The sequence below is a fragment of the Pseudophryne corroboree genome, chromosome 5 (assembly GCF_028390025.1).
Source record: "Pseudophryne corroboree isolate aPseCor3 chromosome 5, aPseCor3.hap2, whole genome shotgun sequence".
NCBI lineage: Eukaryota > Metazoa > Chordata > Amphibia > Anura > Myobatrachidae > Pseudophryne > Pseudophryne corroboree.
The window spans coordinates 80,159,781-80,174,984 of record NC_086448.1 but is presented as its reverse complement, the minus strand read 5'-3'; the positions used below and the strand labels follow the sequence as shown (position 1 = coordinate 80,174,984).

General features: G+C 42.2%; 1 protein-coding gene across 5 annotated transcripts in view; it reads left to right on the top strand.

Annotated features, from left to right (window-relative positions):
• Positions 1 to 15,204, top strand: part of SGCE (sarcoglycan epsilon) — a 176,399-nt gene that overhangs the window by 146,396 nt on the left and 14,799 nt on the right. For 4 of the 5 annotated variants that reach the window (XM_063921404.1, XM_063921400.1, XM_063921402.1 and 1 more), the window contains 2 exons: positions 8,661 to 8,849; positions 10,786 to 10,835. In XM_063921404.1, the coding sequence (XP_063777474.1) occupies positions 8,661 to 8,849; positions 10,786 to 10,835 (239 nt within the window). The remainder of the gene's footprint in view (positions 1 to 8,660; positions 8,850 to 10,785; positions 10,836 to 15,204) is intronic. The other variant, XM_063921401.1, reaches the window with a different exon arrangement.

Below are 15,204 nucleotides of genomic sequence, written 5' to 3'. Positions count from 1 at the left end.
CTTGGAAAAATCTGAAATGGAAAAAGAAAAAATAGAATTTATTTTAGAAAGTATCAAATTTGTACTTGAAAATAATTATTTTTTCTTTAATGGGGAATATTATTTGCAGAAAGTCGGGACCGCCATGGGCACCAAGTTCGCACCGAGCTATGCGAACCTCTTCATGTCCAAGTGGGAGGAAGATTTAGTATACAACCATTCGCTGGCCGGTGCGGACTTGGTGTCATGGTTTAGGTACATCGACGATATTATCTTTGTATGGAAAGGAGATCGAGAAAATCTGGAAAAACTATGCTCAGATCTGAACACCAACATTATGAACATAACGTTAACCTTCGATATAAGTCAAGAGAAAATCAATTTCCTAGACTTGACCATCTATATTAAGGATGACGCCATACATACAAGGGGCTATACGAAACCAACGGACTCGAATAGTCTCCTACCATTTTCAAGTCAACATCATCCTCAATGGATTAGAGGAATCCCAAAAGGACAATTCCTGAGGTTAAAAAGGAATTGTAGCGAACCCCAGCACTATAATAATCAGAAGAAAGAAATGAAAAATAAATTTTTGAAAAAGGGCTATGATCCAAAGCTGCTTTTGAAGGCGGAAGAAGAAGTAGAAAGGCTTGACAGGAAAGAAATCTTGAAAAAAGAAAAAAAGAAATCAATCAATAATCATGCGGAATGGGCCTTTATATCCGGTTTTGGGGCGAATTATAAAAAACAGGAGCGTATAATTCGCCAACACTGGCATCTGCTTTTAAGGGATCCAGTATTAAGAGATATTATCCCTACCCAACCGAGATTTATTTATAGAAGAGGAAAAAACCTGAAGAGTGCGTTAGTAAGAAGTGCATTACCATTCACCTCTTCCAATCCCATACGCACTAAAGGCTTCCACAGGTGCGGCACATGCATCGCATGTAGAACGATATCTTCAGAAAATTCAAAAATAACCAGTTTTTCCGTTAATAACGTAAATTATGAGATAAATAATTTCATTACGTGTCACACAATTAATGTCATCTATTTAATAAAATGCGATTGTGGTCTGCTGTATGTAGGCAGGACAGGGAGAGCATTAAAAACAAGGATTGCTGAACATATACGTAATGTGAAAAAGGGATTACAGACCCACTCCCTATCTGACCATTTTGCCAAAAAACATAATTGTGCAACATCAAAAATATCTTCATTTATGGGAATCCAGCAAATTAAATCCAACTGGAGGGACAGGGATTTAGAGACAAACCTCGCAAAGGCTGAGATGCAGTGGATTTTTAAATTAAATACACTTGTCCCTTGCGGCTTGAATTCAGACTTCGAGCTTAAATGGTTTATGTAATTAATTTGTCCCTCATCATTACCTCCTTAAATAATTTATAAATTATGTTTATTGATAGGCTTGATGTTTACATTCCCACATTATATCTCCTTTTTAATTTTACTGTATATTAATTAGAGGTGTATGTAATCTTGCTGTGTTCGTTTAGCATGGTATTCTCACATTATTATTCCAACAGCATTATTTTTTAATTGATGGTTTTTTATATTGTTGAAAAGTAATTCAGACATATATGTATTATTATTCCCTGTGAAAGGATAAGAAGGAGCCGTGTTGACCATTTGTTTTCCTGTTATTGGAACATATTGTCAGATCTATCATTATATCCACCTTCTGTTTTTTTCTGTTGCTTAGCAACCGGGACGCGGTAAGCATCATTCCCCGTGAAAGGGGAAGATGTCTATCACGTGTCCGCGGCTGACTTCCGGGTGCTGGAACGCACCGTGAAGCGCAAAAAATCAACAGTGCGCGATCACGATGATCAGTTACTCTGCTCCCTGTGAGAAAGGAAGCGGAGGTCACGTGATCGCGGCACACTTCCGGATAATGGAACGCATCGTGGAACGCGGAAGTGCGGCTGGCCGCGATCACGATGCGTTCCTAACTATATACAATAGACATGAAAATAAAATTTAATAGTTGGGTGAGCATCACTATTCAATATAGCTTTAATAAGCAGAGGGAAGTACAATAAAATATCGCACCCATATACTTTTATTCAAATTACCCAAGATGCATTTCCATTTCCTGTTCACTGGTATAAATATGTTTGTCAGTCACTGTTTGAGCATCCACCTTGAAAAAGACAATGGGGTTTATTCATGAAGCAGTGAAAACTGCGGAGAAGTGAGCAGTGGAGAAGTTGCCCATGGCAACCAATCAGCATTGACATAACATTTATAATTTGCATACTATACAATTGTACGGAGCAGCTGATTGGTTGCCATGGGCAACTTCTCCACTGGCTCACTTCTCCGCACTTTTCACTGCTTCGTGAATAGACCCCCTTGTGTCGAAACGGCGTTGGTGATATCAGACAGTGCTTTTTAATTCTCCTACATCCACATCAATCCAAGGTAATATGCAGCATTTGTGTTCACAAGTGTAAGTCCGGAATTCACTTGTGATTGTCATATTCTATTCTGACTCACATTTTGCTCTATCCTGGATTTTTTTGTAATTGATGAAGGGGATTTTATTTAATTATTTTTTAAATTGTATCACGCACCAATAAACGAATTCTTTTTGGAAGAGAAGAGTCACTCATCTATTCAAAGAAACTGCTACGTGTGGGATACCATCTGTTGAAAACGTGAGTGTGGTACGTTTTCATTGAACGGATCTTGTTTCATGCGTTATGATTAGAAGTAAAAAAGAAACCTTTATGTGTATGGTGTTATTTAACTCTAAGTGAGTTTTGGTACGTGTACCTATGTTTGTGAAGTGGTGGTGAGAAACTATCCTTATCTCCTATCAAGAGAAACCTCCACATCATAGGGCTCTGCTTCAACGGAGAACACACAAAAATTGAACTTATTATAGACATTACTACACATTTGTTGTCCATTTTTGTTTTTTTGCATGTAAACACCTGATAATCATTGGATTTATAGAAAAAGATTAACGAAGGACCACGAGGTTTTGCAAGTATATTATACATTTTTTCTTTATATTTGTCACGTGTACAGCAGCGCCTTTGATCTTCCTTCCACCCGCTATTTTTTCACTTGTATCCCTTTGTGATCTGAATTTGGGCAGATCATAGGAAGGTAGGATTGGGCAGCTAGCTTCCACGCCAGAACTCACACACTTTTATATCTCAGTAATTTGAATTAATTTGCAGTACATTTCCCATGTGCCTTGGCGCCCCCTTAAATCTGGCGCCTGAGACACATGTCCCCTAGGCACCCTAATTATGGCTCTGCTACTGCGCTTGAGCCGACGGAATCAGCAGGATAGCTCAATCTGACCCTAGCGGAGTGAGAAGACAGTGTGTCTTGTGTGTAAGGTCATCTGCTGACACTAACAGGCCTACTGTCAAAGCTTGGATCTGTCCAATTTGTCCAAATTAAAAGGGTTCCTGTTACCCAACACTTGGGATGGACAGCATGATCATACTATGCATGTCCAGTTTTAGTTTAGCTTCCTTCATCTATGTTATTTTTGGGGAAAAAGTCGTAACCCTCTCTGATACCAGATATATATTTTTTTTTTTTTACGAAGCAACAAATTCAATACAATCTATGTGTAGATTCCTCATTTCCCAGTGGAAAACCTCATTGATTGGGGGAGATTCAAATGTTTGAAAAGTCAGTTGGGAGTCTGTTTTTTCCTATCTCATAGACAGGGAAATACAGACACCCAACCGACTTTTCAAACATTTGAATTCCCCCCATTGAATCACCATGTGTTAGGCTATAAAGCACTAGGATGACTTTCCTGTTATCACACAGTACTTTGAGCACCTTCACTCCTTCCGCTAATTGAAATCTCTGTGCTGAGAAGTAAATACAAATATAATCATTTAAGGTCTGTCCCATCTCTGACGTGCAATGGGACAGATACATAGTTTAACTTTTGGGTAACTGGTTTAGTAGTTCTTACAAGTGCTTTCAAGTTTGTTTCTGTTATTAAATTTACTTTTCACTTGGTCTTAATATAAAAATGTGATGAGAACATGTTGAATATCTGTCTGCAAGGGATTATACAGAACCTGGTGCACTGTGCAATATGTAGGTGCACATCTAGGGGGGGCTATGAATGCTCTTGTGGGCCCAGCGGTGGCTGTGATGATGAGGGCAGTTGATGGAAGTGAGGATAATGCAACCAGTCACACTGAAGCATAGCCAGATTAAGGGGGGCGCGCAGGGGATACTGTACCCCAGGCCCCCCTTTGTCAGGGGGACCCCTGGCCGGAGCACATTGACATGACTAACTTTCCCTCTTGTGTAGCAGTAGAACCAGGCAGCCAGAGTGCGAGAAACAAGAGTCTCAAGTTTCATGACCTACTGATGAAGCTTCCCGACCAGAGGAGAGATGGGGGGGAAGGGGGGAGCTGTAAGTGACCTCGGTGTCGGTATTTTTTTGTATGAGTGAATTAGGTGAAGAACATGAATTTAACCCTATCCAAAATTATTTTAGACATTTTATTTTTGTTAAATAATTTTTTTGATCTTCTAACCCCCGCAAACATCAAAACATCGATCAGGTACATCGTGACCATTGGAAACATTGCGGCTTTCATTTTGAAAGCCGGGATAGCCTCCTGGTACGGGGGTGTGGGGGGTGGGTGGTTTAATAATTTACACTCCCCAGCGGCTGCCATTGTCTGCAGCTGCTGGAGGGGGGGTCCTGCCGTGGTGACGCCTATGACGCCTGTGCCGGTCCCTATGACAGCTGCAGAGGAGGGAAGTTTCCCTTCCCTGCTGCTGCTGACACAGTTTATCTGACTGGTCGCATCCTGTGCGAACAGGTCAGATAAAGCACTTGCAGGCATGGTCGCATCTGATGCGACCATGCCAGGCAGGTGGTTAACAAACTAGGGCCCAGATTTATCAAGCCTTGGAGAGTGATAAATTGCATGGTGATAAAGTACCAACCAATCAGCTCCTAACTGTCATTTTTCAAACACAGCCTGTGACATGGCAGTTAGGAGCTGATTGGTTGGTACTTTATTAGCATGCAATTTATCACTCTCCAAGGCTTGATAAATCTGGGCCTTTATATAGTATATTTTAGTGCGTGCCATCTACAGTATATAGGGGGTAATTTCGAGTTGATCGCAGCAGGAATTTTTTTAGCAGTTGGGCAAAACCATGTGCAGTGCAGGGGAGGCAGATTTAACATGTGCAGAGAGAGTTAGATTTGGGTGTGGTGTGTTCAATCTGCAATCTAAATTGCAGTGTAAAAATAAAGCAGCCAGTATTTACCCTGCACATAAACAAAATAACCCACCCAAATCTAACTCTCTCTGCAAATGTTATATCTGCCCACCCTGCAGTGCACATGGTTTTGCCCAACTGCTAAAAAATTTCCTGCTGCGATCAACTCAGAATGAGGGCCATAGTGCACATACAGAGATGCTTAGGATATTGCTGTCTCATCGTATAACGTTTTACCCCAGTACTCTTAATGGCTGCAGTGAAAGAGAAAAATGATTGGACACAGCTGTGGTTAACCAATCATATGCCTCCAACTATAGATGCCTGACATTTACCAACTATTCCGTGGAATGTGCTCATTCCACATTGGTGTATGGAATTCTGTGCACTTTTTGGTCAGAATTGTTTTATGTGTTCCGCGTGGAACTTCCCCTATTATTTGTGTTCTTCATCAGCCATGCCACAGTGCAGAATACATTTACATTATTGCTATCCCAGCTCTATTTAAAGACTACAATTTAGGTAAAATGCAGAATTTACACATTCAAGGTCAACCTGCGAAGAAAAAGCAGAAGTCAGCAATTGAGGTGATAGAACTTTGCACCTCTGAATAAACAGCCTGTAGTCTTGCAGAATTTGAGTTCCATGAAGAAGGCAGATGGAATTATAGCCCTAATAATAATAATAATAAATGAAAATAGGAGCAACTCTGATGGATAATATTATTAAAGAAGGTAACTTAGAATATGAATAAGACAAGGGCAATCTGAGTTTTAGTCCCAAATAGGGAATGAAAAGAATATAATTTGCAGGCTAATACATCCAATTAGGAGCAACTGGGCATTTGTTGTATAGCAAGAAATACTGGGGCAGATGTATTAAGCCTGGAGAAGGGATAAAGCAGTGATAAGTGCAAGGTGATAACGCACCAGCCAATCAGCTACTAACTGTCATTTTTTTTCAAATCCGTAATGATTGGCTGTGAGTTATCACCTTGCACTTATCACTGCTTTATCACTTTTTTATTCCTTCTCCAGGTTAATACATCTGCCCCACTATCCCTTGGATGGGCACAGATAAGTGCAGGGTGGAAATAGGACCCCAGTGACTCTCCTGATTGAATGGGAAATATGGTTTAGGTATAGCAATAGCAACATCAGTATAGGGCCGGATGTAATGAAGTCCATGTTGGCCAGAGGTGCGGGTTCCCGGCCTAACTTGGATGTTTTTTTAAAGCGACAATCAGTTACAAGGCAAAACCATGCCTTGTAAATGATTGCCGCTTTAAAAAAAACCATCTGAGTTCGGTCGGGAACCTCCACCTCTGGCCAACTTGGACTTCATTACATTCGGCCCCTGGGCTGGACCTAGTCTCCCTCTTTTCCTCTGGGCTGTCCATAGACCTCCTTTATGCCTCTTGCAGCTTGTACAGGATGCATGGCAGTGTTATTGGGCTACACACTGTGCAGTAATCAGCCCGGTCAGCCGATGCTTGGCTGTTCGGTTAGATTTGCTCGCAGTGTGTAACGCTAGGTACACACCTCAACGACTTGGTGCAGCACCCGGCGCTGATTATTGCTGCTGCTGCTGCACAACATTCTGCTTGGTATCATTGAGTTATGTAACTAGCATTACAGTTTTTCCTATGGGATTGGCAGGTCCATCTATTAGTCTAGCAGCTACTGTAGATTGTGTAGCAATCTCTTCTCGGAGATTGGCAGCTCTTTGGGTGGGACCAGCAGCCTTGTGTGCAAGAGTTGCGTATGGGTGACCAGCGGCCAGGATCCCACACCCAGTCAGCAAACCGCCGGGGGCGAGTACAGCGAAGTCCCTTGCTAGCTTTCTGCGCTCGCCACAGGTTCTATTCCCACTCTATAAGTGTAGTGGACACCCACAAGTGGGAATAGCCCCTGTTAGTCGGTATTCCTGTGTCGCTATCCTGACCGCCTGGATCCCGACTGCCGGCAATATAACGACATCCCTTCTGCATGCTTGGCAGCTATCTCTGTTAGAAGTGAAGCACGCTTTGTGTGGGTTGTAGCTCTAGCAGATGAGTGACCCTTCCCGTCTCCTGCTGTCTCTTTCATGCAGTGTACTCCCTCTGCTTCTCTGGCTTACGTTATAACACCGAACACAGGGGGTAATTCCAAGTTGATCGCAGCAGGAATTTAGTTAGCAATTGGGCAAAACCATGTGCACTGCAGGGGAGACAGATTTAACATGTGCAGAGAGAGTTATATTTGGGTGGAGTGTGTTCAATCTGCAATCTAATTTGCAGTGTAAAAATAAAGCAGCCAGTATTTACCCTGCACAGAAATAAAATAACCCACCCAAATCTAACTCTCTCTGCACATGTTAAATCTGCCTCCCCTGCAGTGCACATGGTTTTGCCCAATTGCTAACTAAATTCCTGCTGCGATCAACTTGGAATTACCCCCACAGTTCTCAGTATCGCTGTGTGATCCTTTTCTGTAGCTGTACTTGTACTTGGATTATGCACAATTACTGGTCAGCACACAATAAAAGGTTGCTGCACATTTTCTATTGTTATGTACAGTAATACAGATCTAATCCACTAATAATGCTTGTATATGTTATTAACAGTGAATGGTGATGTAATAGTGTTAATTTGGAAATAATATATGAAATAACATGCTATTGACATGTAGATTATAAATTTTGGGATCCGGTCTCTAGGTCGACAGTAACTAGGTCGACACTATCTAGGTCAACCACTATTGGTCAACAGGAACTAGGTCGACAGGGTCTCTAGGTCGACATGTTCTAGGTCAACAGGTCAAAAGGTCAACATGAGTTTTTCACGATTTTTTCTTTTTTTTTTAACCTTTTCATAGTTAACGATCCACGTGGACTAGAATTGGGAATGGTAGAGGAGCGAGGCACACGATGCACTAATTGGGGTTCCCGGTCACTCTACGAAGAGAACTACACCAAAAAACATAAAAAACTCATGTCGACCTTTTGACCTGTCGACCTAGACACCCTGTCGACCTAGATACTGTTGACCAATAATGGTCGACCTAGACACTGTCGACCTAGTTACTATCTACCTTCCATACCACACCCGGCAGTTTTCTGTGCACTGTAAAAACACTAAACCCTCAATGTTGTACCTCTCTCTCTCTATGGGGGAGATGTATCAAAGCTTGAAGAGATATAAAGTACCAGCCAACCAGCTCTTAACTGCCATTTTTCAAACACAGCCTGTAACATGACCGTCAGTAGCTGATTGGTGAGTGCTTTATCTCTCTCCACTTTATATCTCCCCATGCTTTGATCAATCACCCCCTATATGCTCATAGAGGCTTCTTATCATTATATATTAAGGTAGTGTGTTATATTATTCCAGTCTAATATTTTTATATATAGAACAGTACATAATATTGTAACTTATCTTTTTAATACAGCATTCAACTTGTTCACCACAGTGCTATCCAGAAATCTACGAAGGAGCTGCGTGACATGTCTAAGCACAGAGAAATCGCCTGGCCGCTTTCAACACTTCCAGTTTTCCACCCGGTGACTGGCGAAATGGTGCCGCCGCTCCACACCGACACCTACGATAACACCAACATGCCTCTCATGCAAACGCATCAGTGAGTATCTGTGTCCTTTGAGTTCTTCACAGTCAAGAACAGGATTATACTTTACACCAGTCAAGAACAGGGTTATACTTTACACCAGTCAAGAACAGGGTTATACTTTACACCAGTCAAGAACAGGGTTATACTTTACACAGTCAGTGTGGTTCTTCCCCTGTATCATTAATGGGAAAGGCAAATGGGCAGAAATGTCTAAAGGACCATACACACTTGCCGATAAAATGAGCAACGTCACTCATTTTCCCCCTCCCTGAGCGACATCGCTTATTTTATCGGCAAGTGTGTATGCCGCCAGGGACGACCGATGCGCGGCCCCGCCGGTCGGCAACGATCGTCGCAGTCGGCAGTGCATGCATGCAGGATCTGGACTGTCATCCAGGACCTGCATGCACGGCTGGCGGAGGCGTGACGTCACTGAGCGATATGAGCGGTCATATTGCTCAGTGTGTACAGTCGGCCACCGACCGGCCGGCCCGGGAGGGGAAACATTAGAGCGACATCGTCTAATGCATAGGTTCTCAAACTCGGTCCTCAGGACCCCACACAGTGCATGTTTTGCAGGTAACCCAGCAGGTGCACAGGTGTATGAATTGCTCACTGACACATTTTAAAAGGTCTACAGGTGGAGCTAATTATTTCACTTGTGATTTTGTGAGGAGACCTGCAAAACATGCACTGTGTGGGGTCCTGAGGACCGAGTTTGAGAACCTGTGGTCTAATGTGTATGGACCTTAAGGTTCCTTGGATGTCCATCAGCAAACTCTTTTTTAATTTGTCAAGGACACACCCCACCAATTGTACACATGTCCCACATTTTACACGTGGTCTTGCCAAGGTACAAAATTAATACTTTTAGCAGGAATTACGGCAAACTCTAAATTCAGGTCCAATGGACCCAGCTATTTTGTGGGCTCAATAAATATCCATGACATGGTTTCACAGAGGGACAATTTCCATAGTCATTAGTGAAGTCTCAGGCTGCATATTAATAAATATTGGTCTATCCCACAAAATGCCCTGTGCCAATGCAAAGACCACTTTATACCCTGAAAAACAACCTAATTTAAGTTTTAATTATAAATTGGCTGAACGTGTTATTTATACTACAATGCTATTTTGCTGTGCAAATGATACAATAGAACATATTGTGGCACAATAACTAGAACAGGTACAAATGGTAGGTGACTCCCTAATGTTGCATGGCCAGAGAGCTGTATGTATAACGTAATGTTTTGTAGCCAAGAATAAGTTCTAGGTAAGCTGAAGACCAACAAATGCCCTCAGCAAATGACTCAATGACTTGCGCAATAATAAGTTCTAGGTAGGATGGGATGGAAATCCGCAGGCACCTGGTGCCCTGAGCAATTGCCTCAAAGCTATGTAGGCAATAATAAGTTCTAGGTAAGTTGGAAACCCACAAGTACTTGGTGCCCTGAACATTTGCCTCAATGGCTTGTAGGCAATTACAACTTCTAGGTAGGACTTTGTGTATCAGTTTCTGACCTCGTGTTCTGGTACATTCATTATGAGTATTGCTGAATGTCGAAGATGATCATACAAGGAGGTTGGTGTAGACACATATTTGTATGCACATATGTGGGCATATGTAAATGGGGCCGGGTTTGCTGGAGGTGTGGGATGCCGGACGATCTTGGATGTTTTTTTAAAGCGGCAATCATTTACAAGGCATGGTTTTGCCCTGTAAATGATTACCTCTTTAAAAAAAAGTCTGAGATTGGCTGGCAACCCGCACCTCGGGCACACTTACATATACCCCATTGTTTGGTGATTACTGTGCTAATTGCTTCATTTTGTCTTTCTCTCAAAAAGACAATTACTTTTTGCTCAATTAATTGTAGAAAAGACATCAGCAGCCGAAGACACAATTAATTTCAACCGATATCTTTTTTACCTATCTTGTCTGTCTCAGGACTTTGCCACATCAGACTCCGATACCACAACATCAGCAGCAAAATGCAGGTTAGTAGGTCAAAAACAATCATGGGCAAATTTTGGCTTCATGAATTATAACTATTAGGATCTCATATACCAGAATTGCCAACATTTTAGTCTCAGCCAGGAGTAGACTATTTCTGGTTCTCCATGTGGTGTGTAACTATGATTCCCAGAATGTTGGAACTTTTAGTTCCACACCAGCTGAAGAAGCACAGATTGGCCATTTCTGGTAGAACATAACAAATTAAGTGAATACCAGTAGTCAGTAGGCACTCATTGGGCAGAATACCTTTAACAAAATTTAATATGAAGGGAAAAACAAAATGGACAATCAAGTAAGTAGGGAAATGTAAACTCAAAATTAAAACATTTTTATTAAAACTCAATGTAAAAATGCATATATTTCAAGAGATATGTAAGGGACAAATAAGTACTCTGTTTTGGGTAGAATTATCAATTGAAATGTTACTTCTTTTGGAAATCATATTCTATAAAAATTCATATAATTTTTAAGTCAGTTTTACAGTAAACCAACATTAAATTATGGACACAAATTATGTCTTTTTTTTTTTGCCTTGAAAACAATTTACTTTTTTTTTTAATGGATAACAAAAAAAAAACTTTTAGCATTTATGGACAATACAGTAAATCGCCTTATACTATTTTATAATACAGTTTGTTCTACCCTTTTTCGTAATAAAAATTAATTTGTAAATAACTCTATGCATGACAAATTCCTAGTATACGCAAGTATACCTGGCCAAAGCTGATTCTGATTCCGATGACAGTATCTAAGCATTACTAATTAAAAAAGTTACTTTTATACGTTATTTTATTTATTTATTAGCAGTTTCTTATATAGCGCAGCATATACCGTTGCACTTTACAATTAGAACAACAGTTATAGAACAAAACTGGGCAAAGACAGACAGACATAGAGGTAGGAAGGCCCTGCTCGCAAGCTTACAATCTATGGGGAAATAGGCATTGATACACAAGGATAGATGCTACCTGTTGCATAATGGTCGAAAAAAAACCTTTCCTTTTTTTACACCATTTTTCCTTTATTTATTTGTTATAGAATAACCCCTATGTGTAGAAAAATAACATACAATTCCATAAATATATGATGTTTTTGAGAAGTGCTAGTGCAACAACAGATATAAATAAGTATACTGAGATTGCCAAAATGCCACCGGAAGAGTATTAGTGGCATTATCACTGAAAATTTTAATAGAGAGTAATAAAATTCACAAGTTTCTAATAAAATCACTAATGATAAAATAGTGTAAAATATATAAGAAAATAGGTACCGTAAATATATTAAGTTAGAATAGAGTACAAGTCAACAAGAACTAAGCCAATGAAAACAATCTAAACCACTCCTAAAAGTGACACATATATGATTATTGTAAAATACTGTGTATAACACAATAAATAATGCATGGACGACACAGTGTTAACATGTTACAATATATAGGGTATACGGGTATACTCACACCACATCTAGAGATAAAAAAATAAATAATAACTGGAAATACCTATGTTATCAACAGATATTTATTACATCATAAGCTATTGTAGCTAAGGTATTGGACATTTTTTTTATTTAAATTGAAGTGAATAGAGCACTTTCACCACAAGAAAAGGGGTGTGCTATGGAAGGTAGATAGTAACTAGGTCGACAGTGTCTAGGTCAACCACTATTGGTCGACAGGGTCTCTAGGTCGACAGGGTCTTTAGGTCGACAGGGTCTTGGTCGACAGGTCAAAATGTTGACATGAGTTTTTTATGTTTTCTTGGTGTCGTTTTCTTCGTAGAGTGACCGGGAACCCCAGTTAGTGCACCGTGTCCCCTCGCATGGCTCGCTTTGCTCGCCATGCTTCGGGCAAAGTGCCTCGCTTCGCTACCGTTCCCAATTGTAGTCCACGTGGATCGTTAAGTATGAAAAGGTTAAAAAAAAAAAAAAATCGTGAAAACTCATGTTGACCTTTTGACCTGTCGACCTAGAACATCTCGACCTAGAGACCCTGTCAACCTAGAAACCCTGTCGACTTAGTTACTGTCGACCAATAGTGGTCGACCTAGAGACCGGATCCCCAAGAAAAGTCCATCTGGACGTGACCTTAACGGCAATCATTGCAAATAGTTAATTTCTCTAACGTCCTAGTGGATGCTGGGGACTCCGTAAGGACCATGGGGAATAGACGGGCTCCGCAGGAGACTGGGCACTCTAAAGAAAGATTTAGTACTACCTGGTGTGCACTGGCTCCTCCCTCTATGCCCCTCCTCCAGACCTCAGTTAGAATCTGTGCCCGGCCAGAGCTGGGTGCTTTTAGTGAGCTCTCCTGAGCTTGCTAATAAGAAAGTATTTTAGTTAGGTTTTTTTATTTTCAGAGAGCTTCTGCTGGCAACAGACTCTCTGCTACGTGGGACTGAGGGGAGAGAAGCAAACCTACTAACTGCGGCTAGGTTGCGCTTCTTAGGCTACTGGACACCATTAGCTCCAGAGGGTTCGAACACAGGATCTTAACCTTGGTCGTCCGTTCCCGGAGCCGCGCCGCCGTCCCCCTCGCAGAGCCAGAAGTCAGAAGCCGGCAGAAGCAAGAAGACATCGAAATCGGCGGCAGAAGACTCCTGTCTTCACATGAGGTAGCGCACAGCACTGCAGCTGTGCGCCATTGCGCCCACACTACCCACACACTCCGGTCACTGTAGGGTGCAGGGCGCAGGGGGGGCGCCCTGGGCAGCAATTAGGATACCTCTTGGCAAAAAGACACATATATACAGCTGGGCACTGTATATATGTACGAGCCCCCGCCATTTTATTACACAGACCCTGGACAGAAGCCCGCTGCTGAGGGGGCGGGGCCTTCTTCCTCAGCACTAACCAGCGCCATTTTCTCTTCACAGCTCCGCTGAGAGGAAGCTCCTCAGGCTCTCCCCTGCAGTATCAAGGTAGAAAAAGGGTAAAAAGAGAGGGGGGGCACATAAATTTAGGCGCAAATTATCATAAACAGCAGCTATTGGGTAAACACTAAGTTACTGTGTAATCCCTGGGTTATATAGCGCTGGGGTGTGTGCTGGCATACTCTCTCTCTGTCTCCCCAAAAGGCCTTGTGGGGTCCTGTCCTCAATTAGAGCATTCCCTGTGTGTGTGCGGTGTGTCGGTACGTTTGTGTCGACATGTTTGACGAGGACGGTTACGTGGAGGCAGAACAAGTGCAAGTGAATGTGGTGTCGCCGCCGACGGCGCCGACACCTGATTGGATGGATATGTGGAAGGTGTTAAATGATAACGTAAGCTCCTTGCATAAAAGGTTGGATAATCAGTCAGGGTCTCAACCCGTGTCTGATTCTACAGCTCAGAGGCCGTCAGGGTCTCAAAAGCGCCCACTATCCCAGTTGGTTGACACAGACGTCGACACGGATTCTGACTCCAGTGTCGATGACGATGAGGCAAAGTTGCAGCCTAAAATGACTAAAGCCATCCGATACATGATTATAGCAATGAAGGATGTATTGCACATATCGAAGGAAAACCCTGTCCCTGACAAGAGGGTTTATATGTTTGGGGAGAAAAAGCAAGAAGTGACTTTTACCCCATTGCATGAATTAAATGAGTTATGTAAAAAAGCGTGGGATTACCCTGATAGGAAAGTACTGATTTCCAAAAGATTACTTATGGCGTATCCTTTCCCGCCAACGGATAGGTTACGCTGGGAATCCTCCCCTAGGGTAGACAAAGCATTGACGCGCTTATCTAAGAAGGTGGCCCTGCCGTCACAGGATACGGCCGCCCTAAAGGATCCTGCGGATAGGAAGCAGGAAGGTATCCTGAAGTCTGTTTATACACATTCTGGTACTCTTCTGAGGCCAGTAATTGCTGCGGCCTGGATGTGTAGTGCTGTAGCAGCATGGACGGATACTCTGTCTGAGGAGTTAGATACCCTGGACAGGGAGACTATTTTACTGACCCTAGGACATATCAAAGATGCTGTCCTATATATGCGGGATGCCCAGAGGGACATTTGCCTGCTGGGCTCTAGAATAAACGCAATGTCGATTTCTGCCAGAAGGGTCTTATGGACTCGGCAATGGACAGGTGATGCCGACTCTAAAAAACACATGGAGGTGTTGCCTTATAAGGGTGAGGAATTGTTTGGGGACGGTCTCTCGGACCTAGTTTCCACGGCTATGGCTGGGAAGTCAAAGTTCTTGCCATATATTCCCTCACAGCCAAAGAAAGCACCGTATTACCAAATGCAGTCCTTTCGTTCACAGAAAAGCAAGAAAGTCAGAGGTGCATCCTTTCTTGCCAGAGGCAGGGGTAGAGGAAAAAAGCTGCACCATGCAGCTAGTTCCCAGGAACAAAAGTCCTCCCCGGCTTCCA